We start from the raw sequence: 10671 nt of genomic DNA, 5'->3' as shown, positions 1-10671 counted from the left end.
TGTGTGCCATTTAAATGGCACAATGTCTTTGCTGTCAATGGGAAAAGGGCCAATAAATGTTTTCATGATGCATTTACATGAACATTTGCGTCTTATATTTTCAAAGTACAAAATGGACGAATGTAAATTCAATTTATACAACTGTTTCTGCATGATTAAATGTAAGACTGCTGAATAATCACCAAAACATTTTACAGTTTATTGCTGACAAAATTGAAGATTTTTTTTTTTTTTTTTTAACTACCAAATGTAAACTGATAATAGTAAGTGTGACCTACAAAATACATCAATGCTGTCAAGAATTTACCGGGCATGTGAGAATTTACTAGGAAGCCATTGAGCCAAATAAGAGAACCAAGGATCCATAAAAAACAATACATAGCATTGACATCCAATAAATCTGAGTAAGATAATGACGAGGATTAAAAAAAGTTTAAAAAGTTTCATGTGAAAATTGTGAGCAGAAATAAGACTGGTGGCCGACAGACTCATAGTCCAAGTACAGTATAACAGTCTGTTGTACTCATAGCAAAAGGCAGTGCGGTCTGCCTTTTGTCCAATGTCAACTGGGGTGAGCTTGAACTCCTTGTCACCCTGAATAATACAAGTGTGAAATAAATTGGATGGATATTGCATGACATGTGAAAGGAATTGCTGTTGAGCTTAATTCACCTATGAAAGCTGCGATTGGTTGCATACGTGTGCTCACAAGCATGAGTTTAATGCCATGACCGATCACTTTAAGGTGAGGAGAATAAATCATTTGCTGCTGCGGGTGTCATGACTCTAATTACTCAGTTCAAGAATGAAGACAGTCATTAACTTTTACGAAATAATGAGGATGCAGTTTAAGTTCCCCATCAAGAACTTGTTTCCACAGTAGGTGTGGTGCAAGCGCCTAAAGCAAAACCTTTGATAACAACGAACCGCTGCTATTAAGGTTGTGTTCAAATTCTGTGTTCGTGGAGAAATTATTTTCCAGATTTCATAATGATAAGGGAAAATGTATCAGTTATTATCTAAACCAGGGATGGGCAACTTAAATAATGGCAGGGGCCACAATTTTCATCAGCGCTACTGGGGACACGCCGGATCACTCACTTCCTAATCAGATGTATGACAAAAATGACATTTTAGATATGCACAAAACATGTGTATCATGTCTGTTTTTGTATGTTATTATTTTTATTATTGTTATTATATTAATTTTTTTCTTAATGAATTTCTCAACGCATGTATAAAAGATCTAGTCTTCAACAACAAGAACATTTTGGTTTTGGGATTTCTTTCCCCCCTGTTCTAAGGGGTCTCGTGCATACAAAATTACCTTTCAAAGACAGCAGCACAAAACTGCTTGAATGACAAATCACATACAGTGCAAGCAGTCATTTGGTGCATTTTTTTTTCATTAAAAATACTAAATCACTCAAAATATCTATGTTACTCAGATGCTATCTTTGTCTTGCATGACTTTTCAAATCCTCAAAAAAAAAATTCGGCCTACTTGCACCAGTAAGCCTATAGGGCAGTTTACGACCCAATACCAACGCAAATAATCCATGTCTGCCATCGTGTGGTGAATTATTATGACACATTTTATTTGAAAATACTTTTCACGCTACTTAAACACACTTCACAACAAGAATTAAGAAATAGAGGATAAGAAAATAAGTTGAAAGCAAAAACATCCAGAAACGGCGAGGAGGTCTGCATTTGACGGGGGTGCGGAATGATTACGTATTACATTTTACAGTGGAAGTCCATTGAAATGCATGGGGGGGGGGTACTTTTTGTAAACTGCAAACAATCTCCAAAAAACGCTGACTAAACTGTTTGATATGCCCCCTATCTATTTATATCTTTCTATATCTATCTATCTACGTGCTGGCTCGTTTGTCAATAAAAAGCGCACGCACTTTGAAACGTCACTTAGTGTACAAAATATTACAGACACAGAAGAGCTCATTTGTTGTGGTAGTTGTGTACAAAACCGGACAGACAAAGCCAGCATACGAACAGTAGCTAAAACTTCACAAACGCCTGCAGGGGAACTTTGCGTCCACGGATGTCCACAGTTGAACAAACATTCTTTGATCATGACCCGTTATGACGCTCCGAATATCTGCAATGCTAAATGCACTTGCTCACAGATTCCAGAGAGCAGTTCAGCCGTCTTGAAAGTTGAGGGATCTCCTCAACTGCATTTCTTCTACGCTGTTCTGCTCGAAAGGGGGCTTTTCAATTCAAAGGCGCTCTCTATTACGTCACCGACCAGTTAATTGAAAGTTCCAGAAAAAAGGTTAGCCGTCAGAGGAACTGCTGACGCCGAAAAGCAAGCGGAACTTTGTACGATGTCTTCATGGACAAGCTCGGAGTCTTCAGCCTCATCCGTTTCTTCAAGTTAGTGCACATCGGTGACTACAATGGCTATAGGTCAAACGTAAAGTCTGTATTATTATTATTAGAAGTAGTAGGAATAGTAGTTGTTGTTGTTTTAGTCGCGTTTTATCCCATTTTAGGTTAAGACAATCTATTTTAAGCTGTTGCAGCAATACGGATCGTTTTGTGATCAAGAAAATCACTTAAAAAAAACATAATAGGGCCCGGGAGATGTGAAAAAAAAAATGGAGCCAGGTCCTTATTGGGCTTCAGAGCATCGCGCTGTTCTACTGTCCTACCTGTAATTTAATTCATGTCATCACTCATTTGATTTCTCAAGTTATGATGTTGCCATCTGATACCTTCAGAAATGCTTGTGTTGAAGGCTTAGACACAAGCATGTTTGCAGTTATCGCTGCAGCAATGCAACCGCATTTTAACCAATATTATTAATTTCACATTTATTTATTCATTATCTTTTGAATTATTATGTTGTGAACGAAAACAATATTGCAATTGCAGAGTTTTTTGTGTACTATGGAGCCCCAAAGGTTACATGGAAGAAAAAAACTGCTTTCCCTGGCGAAGTTTGCGAGATAACGTAATTTTTTTTTTTGCAAGGGAACACTTTTTTTTAATACGCACCTATGTACGTTCGGGTCAGATTGGTTGTTCGTCTCTGTGTGCCCTGCGATTGGCTGGCAACCAGTTCAGGGTGTCCCCCGCCTACTGCCTGAAGACAGCTGGGATAGGCTCCAGCATCCCCCGCGACCTTTGTGAGGATAAGCGGATCGGAAAATGGATGGATGGATGGATTAACATGATTACTATTATTGTTATTATAAAAAACATTTGTATTTTTAAGTAAATTTTATTCATATAATAGACAGTTATGCCCTTTACATATGGACCAGGTCCAGAGGCACCATGCTGCTCACAGACTTATGTGTTCTCAATTCTGTTTCACTTAGATTTGACTACTGACTTGACAGTAGTGTCCTGTGTGTCCTTGTTTTGCAGTGAAAGTGACAAGATCTGAAGTCAAGATAGGGAAGGTTTTGTACAGTAAGTCCAATGCTTACTCGGTCCTTGATTTCATCGGTGAAGGCTGCTATGGGAAAGTGGCAGTGTGCAAAAGTCTGGACACGTCAGAGATGGTGGCTATTAAGATCTTGAAGAATGACCCTTCCATCAAACAGGACACGGACAAAGAGCTGTCCATGCTGAAGATGATCCGTGATATGGATGCAGATAGCGCCAACGTGGTCAAGTTCTTTGAACAGTTTGAGCACGAGGGAAACATCTGTCTGGTCTTTGAGGTATTGGACTGCGATCTCATTTATCTGCTGGAAGAGCGACAACGTCAGCCGTTGTCTCTGGACGAAATACGTGTCATTGCCCATCAGCTTCTCGTGGCCTTAGTCACTCTGAAGCGTGTCGGTATCTTGCACACTGACATCAAACCCGACAACATTATGATTGTTAATAGGAAAGAACAGCCCTTGAAGGTGAAACTGATTGACTTCGGCAATGCGATTCCAGCATCCAAAATTAAACTCGGGTTGGAGATTCAACCGGTGGGATATCGAGCGCCGGAAATTACCCTCGGCCTCCCTTACAACGAGAACATTGATGTCTGGAGCGTCGGCTGCATCATGGCCTTCCTGTTCCTGCCCGGAAACCTATTCGCTGTCAATTGTGAATATCAAATGATGAAACATATCATCTGTGTTCTGGGCCAGCCAGAAGACCACCTGCTTCACGCTGGGAAATACACTGAGAACTATTTCACTGAAGATGAGGAGGTCGGGGTTTCTCAATATAGGCTCATGACACCAGAGGAGTTTGAAGCGGCAAACAATGAGAAACCCAAAAACCAGGATGCTTGCAGAGAGCTTCCCAAACCCCTGGAAGATCTGATTCAGTTGCCCCCCGGGGGAGACTGCGCGGAGGGCGAGCTGGACAACAGGAAGGCTTTCTTGGACCTGCTCAAACAGATGTTGCATCTTGACGGACATCAGAGAATCTCTGCCTCACAAGCGTTGCGACATCCTTTCATTACGATGGCCCAACAACCCGACAGTGGCAGCCTGAGCCCTGTGACAGACAAAGAAGTGTCACTTGATCAGCTACGAATCCCCGCCTCAAATGGTAATGCTGACCTCAAGTCCAATAAGAGTATGTTGAAGAGGATTCGCAAATTTTTACGCCGAGTGACCGCTGCATTCTATCGCATGGCAACACTACTGCACTGATTCCTGTTTTCCAATTTAGCAAAGATTTTCATTTAAGTGAACTTGGAATCATATTTTTTCGGATGAAACAAATTCAGATGTGTGAGTCACAGATTTATCTTTTCGACTTCTTGATGTTGTCATGACAACGTCTGGGGTGATTTTGTGCTAAATGTGGGAATTATCTCAACCCTGATGGCCCACTCATTTGCACTGTGAGCAATGTCTAAAAACACGTTTTGTATTCGCTAGGGATGGGAATCGATAACCGGTTCTTGTTGAGAAACAGTTCCCAGAGTCTGAATTCCTTGGCATGGTTTGCCATTTTTTTGCACACAATTCCCTTATCTATTCCAGTCGGGAAGAATGACGTCACCAGGCACTTTGCCTCGGACAACAACATGCGTGGCAACAATATTAGCTAGCTTGGCTAGCAAGAAACATGGCATCTAATGGTCAAAAGTTTGGTTGTGTTTTAAAATCATGAAATATAGAACAAAAAAAATAGTCAGCTATTATTTTTTGAATGATAAACAGTGAATGGGGTCAAATTGACGTTAAGGATAATAGGAGGATTAAAACCACACTGTTGGGTTTGTAAGCTCATGTTGCTTTCAGAAATGTATTTTACAGATACAATTAGGACACAAAACAAAAGTGTTGCTAATCTTGTTTAGTGTCCCTTTATCCCAAAAATATCGATATGAGAAATGATAAAGATGAGAATCATTAAGCGCAATCGAAAATTGAACTGGAATCGTAAAAATATGATCAATTCCCATCCTTAGCACTCTCTGTGGCCATTTCCATCAATGATATTCCGTGATTGGAAAAATATATTACTGTATAGCAAATAGTTACATTACATATCAACAGTGCAGAGGATTTTATGTCTTTGTGGTCAGTGGGAAAAGACTCATGGAAAAAAACAAACTTGGAACGCTCGTCTTTATTCATTTGTTAGGATTGAGTCAATGCACGGCCGCCATGCTGTGAAAGGGAAAGACAAACCGTTTTGTTTTGCCGTTTTACAAAAATATTTCTTCACAATCTGCATGACATCTTTTGGCAAAATCCCCACAATAATCCCATCACCAAATCAAATGTTGCAGCTGTTGTGGAAAAGCTCTCCTACTGGTTGATTTGAGAACTGCTGCAAGAACTCTCCAAATTCATCCAAAGACAATTTCTCCACCCAGTTGTCTTCTGTGTTCCTGGCTGCAGCCGCGCCACCCTGAATGGGCCTGTCGTTGTTGTCCACACAGCAGTATGCGTTCCACACGTAGTCTGGGATGTTGACACGCCTCACATTGTTCTTGACAATCCAATTGCCCGCAGAGGGTATTGCACCCACCAAAACGTAAGCTTTGGAACACTTTTGGCGGAAAAGATCATTCAGCTGAGACTCATGGATTCTCCATGCGTTCTGGTTCAGTTTGGGGTTCTGAGGAACCACGTTGGTGAGGGTGAAAGTGGCATTGCGGCCAGGAACTGTCAAAAAGGATTGGAGAGCATTTAAAAAGGAGGGGCAACGCTGACTGAGAAGAAAATGAGCTAATCCTCCAAATACACCAGCTATCCATCCATTTTCCAATCCATATCCCTGCCTTCTGATTTCAAAACTAGTTAGCGATCAATTCATTGTGTAGACCTATATGCGATCATGTGTCAGGCGATCATGTTCACATTCAAAATGGACCTTGGTGGGAAATCATAATTACGGCGTGGCTCGCCACCAAAATGAGTTTTACACCCCTGGAGTCTTTATGTTCCCTGTTAGTGACAGTCAAGGGTGTACGCCACATCACGCTTATGCTGGAGTCGGCTTCAACCCACCCACGACCCAATTGAGGGTCAGTCATACAGAAAATGGAGGACTGACACCACCAGTTGGACCACAACGCGCTGAATACGTTGTTGTTCAAAACAGCTAACTGCGTTGTCTATTTGAGGCTGGTGAGAAAATAAATATGTCTGTACATGAATTGTATGGAAGCGTTTTGATTACCTGCATGATGTCCATTGGGGTTCAGGTGACCTCGGTCAAAGCCGGAGTGTGTGTAGTCCTCATTGAGAGCCTGTTTCTCGCCTAGGTAGATCCCAGGATGATCTCGCCCCAGCCAGTAACCATCCTTCATCTCTGCTTGCCACGATTTATTGACTAGCTAGAAGAACATCAGAAACTCCACTTTTAACAAATGTCACCATAGACACAGCTGTCTTTGCTTTTATGAGCTGAGGGTGTCACTAACATCGTGCATGAGAGCACCACGTAGCCCCCCATGGACCGCATCAGTAGTCCACAGGCCTGTTGTGCAAGTAGTTGCACTCGTGAGGAGACATTGTGATTTCCTCGGTAAAAGTGATCATTTAAAAAATATGCTGAGATGTTGATGTTGCTCACTTTCCTACCTTGTAAAATTATTGTTGGTAAATTATTGTGAGAAATCCTTAATAACTGATTAATAAATGATTAATAACAACATACAATTCAAAGGTGATTTCAGCAAATGTATTATTTCAAAAATGTACCTCAATCTGGTCGCTCTTGAAAATTAATCAGTACTCGAGAAGTAGCTCTCAGTTTCAAAAAAGCTGGTGACCGCTGTAACTAGCTGCACTTCATCATGTGTTGGCTTTATCAAAAGACTTAAGAGTATATACGGTATACAATTATTATTATGATTAATATTGTTCTGTGTTGTACCAACCTGAGGCTCTACAAACCACCTTCTCTCCCGTCCACCTCCATTGCTGGGCTGGAACACGTATGCCGAGTAAACCGCGATACGATGGTTTGTGTCGTATAATGTGGCAAAGTGGTACCTGGAAGTGTAAAAGAAGACTTTTTTTTTTTTCTTTCACGTGTTGACCACTGATGTTTTTGGACACGCTTGCGTATGATTTGGAAGAGAAGGTGTGTCCAAAAAAGTTACACAACCCATTTTGGCTAGGTTTTTTTTTTTTTTTTTTTTTTTTGTAGCCAACACCTGATCACCATTAGGAATAAAGTAGAACAGAAATAATGATCTACACTCTAATCCAAATCCTTAACCTCTGACCTTGCAAAATTAGTGTGGCTCAGCTGTCCCAAAACGTGTATTTTGTCATATGGAAGTTAAAGTTCCACTTTTTACCGGTTGACAAACCGCTGACAGAGACGAGCGGTGCCAGGTGTTGAAGACCCCCAACTCGGCACTTTACTTTTGTAGAAATACTTCAAGCATTCAGGCACATCCTGGGGCGAAATATGAAGATAATATAATTACAGAGTGCACAAACATACTCACATTCTTTCATTCAATGCTTGCTTTTGCCAAATGGTAAGCAACCACACAAACCTCAAATTGTTCCACAAGGTCCGCGTGAACAAAAAGTAAGAGTGACAGAAGCGTGTACAGAGTTGCCAAGGTGTCCATTTTGGGTTTCCTTGGATTGAAGAGAGCAAAAAGATGAGAAATATGAACTATTAATTTGCCGTGTAGCTCCGGGTGATATTTATTTGCAGTGCAGTTCATGTGTGTATGTCCACTCACCACGCCTCACACTTGTCAGCTGCCGCGGTGTGCACCGAGGTGAGAGAGGGGGACTTTCATATATACAGTACATGGCTTCACATCACCTTTCACCTTCTTTGCTAACTTTCTTTATCTCGACTTAAGCCAACACGTGAGGAAAAAATGTGTGTCTGTGTATTCTTTTACGCCAGCATTAGGGAGCCATCAATTCAAACTGGTACTATTATTTTTTGAATGATAAACAGTGAATGGGGTCAAATTGACGTTAAGGATAATAGGAGGATTAAAACCACACTGTTGGGTTTGTAAGCTCATGTTGCTTTCAGAAATGTATTTTACAGATACAATTAGGACACAAAACAAAAGTGTTGCTAATCTTGTTTAGTGTCCCTTTATCCCAAAAATATCGATATGAGAAATGATAAAGATGAGAATCATTAAGCGCAATCGAAAATTGAACTGGAATCGTAAAAATATGATCAATTCCCATCCTTAGCACTCTCTGTGGCCATTTCCATCAATGATATTCCGTGATTGGAAAAATATATTACTATATAGCAAATAGTTACATTACATATCAACAGTGCAGAGGATTTTATGTCTTTGTGGTCAGTGGGAAAAGACTCATGGAAAAAAACAAACTTGGAACGCTCGTCTTTATTCATTTGTTAGGATTGAGTCAATGCACGGCCGCCATGCTGTGAAAGGGAAAGACAAACCGTTTTGTTTTGCCGTTTTACAAAAATATTTCTTCACAATCTGCATGACATCTTTTGGCAAAATCCCCACAATAATCCCATCACCAAATCAAATGTTGCAGCTGTTGTGGAAAAGCTCTCCTACTGGTTGATTTGAGAACTGCTGCAAGAACTCTCCAAATTCATCCAAAGACAATTTCTCCACCCAGTTGTCTTCTGTGTTCCTGGCTGCAGCCGCGCCACCCTGAATGGGCCTGTCGTTGTTGTCCACACAGCAGTATGCGTTCCACACGTAGTCTGGGATGTTGACACGCCTCACATTGTTCTTGACAATCCAATTGCCCGCAGAGGGTATTGCACCCACCAAAACGTAAGCTTTGGAACACTTTTGGCGGAAAAGATCATTCAGCTGAGACTCATGGATTCTCCATGCGTTCTGGTTCAGTTTGGGGTTCTGAGGAACCACGTTGGTGAGGGTGAAAGTGGCATTGCGGCCAGGAACTGTCAAAAAGGATTGGAGAGCATTTAAAAAGGAGGGGCAACGCTGACTGAGAAGAAAATGAGCTAATCCTCCAAATACACCAGCTATCCATCCATTTTCCAATCCATATCCCTGCCTTCTGATTTCAAAACTAGTTAGCGATCAATTCATTGTGTAGACCTATATGCGATCATGTGTCAGGCGATCATGTTCACATTCAAAATGGACCTTGGTGGGAAATCATAATTACGGCGTGGCTCGCCACCAAAATGAGTTTTACACCCCTGGAGTCTTTATGTTCCCTGTTAGTGACAGTCAAGGGTGTACGCCACATCACGCTTATGCTGGAGTCGGCTTCAACCCACCCACGACCCAATTGAGGGTCAGTCATACAGAAAATGGAGGACTGACACCACCAGTTGGACCACAACGCGCTGAATACGTTGTTGTTCAAAACAGCTAACTGCGTTGTCTATTTGAGGCTGGTGAGAAAATAAATATGTCTGTACATGAATTGTATGGAAGCGTTGTGATTACCTGCATGATGTCCATTGGGGTTCAGGTGACCTCGGTCAAAGCCGGAGTGTGTGTAGTCCTCATTGAGAGCCTGTTTCTCGCCTAGGTAGATCCCAGGATGATCTCGCCCCAGCCAGTAACCATCCTTCATCTCTGCTTGCCACGATTTATTGACTAGCTAGAAGAACATCAGAAACTCCACTTTTAACAAATGTCACCATAGACACAGCTGTCTTTGCTTTTATGAGCTGAGGGTGTCACTAACATCGTGCATGAGAGCACCACGTAGCCCCCCATGGACCGCATCAGTAGTCCACAGGCCTGTTGTGCAAGTAGTTGCACTCGTGAGGAGACATTGTGATTTCCTCGGTAAAAGTGATCATTTAAAAAATATGCTGAGATGTTGATGTTGCTCACTTTCCTACCTTGTAAAATTATTGTTGGTAAATTATTGTGAGAAATCCTTAATAACTGATTAATAAATGATTAATAACAACATACAATTCAAAGGTGATTTCAGCAAATGTATTATTTCAAAAATGTACCTCAATCTGGTCGCTCTTGAAAATTAATCAGTACTCGAGAAGTAGCTCTCAGTTTCAAAAAAGCTGGTGACCGCTGTAACTAGCTGCACTTCATCATGTGTTGGCTTTATCAAAAGACTTAAGAGTATATACGGTATACAATTATTATTATGATTAATATTGTTCTGTGTTGTACCAACCTGAGGCTCTACAAACCACCTTCTCTCCCGTCCACCTCCATTGCTGGGCTGGAACACGTATGCCGAGTAAACCGCGATACGATGGTTTGTGTCGTATAATGTGGCAAAGTGGTACCTGGAA

The 10671-nt window shown here is 41.3% G+C and overlaps 3 protein-coding genes across 3 annotated transcripts in view; 1 reads left to right on the top strand and 2 right to left on the bottom strand.

Moving 5' to 3' along the window:
* The first annotated feature begins 1521 nt into the window (after positions 1-1521).
* Positions 1522-5450, top strand: LOC109529328 (homeodomain-interacting protein kinase 1-like). The gene is made up of 2 exons (XM_019892656.1): positions 1522-2400; positions 3400-5450. The coding sequence occupies exons 1-2, from the start codon at positions 2352-2354 to the stop codon at positions 4632-4634; spliced, it is 1284 nt and encodes a 427-aa protein (XP_019748215.1). The 5' UTR covers positions 1522-2351; the 3' UTR covers positions 4635-5450.
* A 93-nt stretch (positions 5451-5543) lies between these two features.
* Positions 5544-8194, bottom strand: LOC109529329 (endonuclease domain-containing 1 protein-like). The gene is made up of 6 exons (XM_019892657.1): positions 8150-8194; positions 7955-8042; positions 7751-7851; positions 7325-7439; positions 6622-6778; positions 5544-6104 (listed from the first exon to the last, which is right to left on the bottom strand). Exons 2-6 carry the CDS (start codon positions 8030-8032, stop codon positions 5713-5715), a joined length of 843 nt encoding a protein of 280 aa, XP_019748216.1. The 5' UTR covers positions 8033-8042; positions 8150-8194; the 3' UTR covers positions 5544-5712.
* A 305-nt stretch (positions 8195-8499) lies between these two features.
* Positions 8500-10671, bottom strand: part of LOC109529330 (endonuclease domain-containing 1 protein-like) — a 6403-nt gene continuing 4231 nt past the window's right edge. Inside the window, exons 4-6 of the mRNA XM_019892658.1 lie at positions 10551-10665; positions 9848-10004; positions 8500-9330 (exon numbers count right to left, since the gene is read on the bottom strand). Of these exons, the coding sequence (XP_019748217.1) occupies positions 8939-9330; positions 9848-10004; positions 10551-10665 (664 nt within the window). The 3' untranslated portion in view covers positions 8500-8938. The remainder of the gene's footprint in view (positions 9331-9847; positions 10005-10550; positions 10666-10671) is intronic.

This window comes from Hippocampus comes, unplaced genomic scaffold (genome assembly GCF_001891065.2).
Source record: "Hippocampus comes isolate QL1 unplaced genomic scaffold, H_comes_QL1_v1.1 scaffold72, whole genome shotgun sequence".
NCBI classification, from domain to species: domain Eukaryota; kingdom Metazoa; phylum Chordata; class Actinopteri; order Syngnathiformes; family Syngnathidae; genus Hippocampus; species Hippocampus comes.
This window is presented reverse-complemented; position numbering and strand designations above follow the sequence as displayed.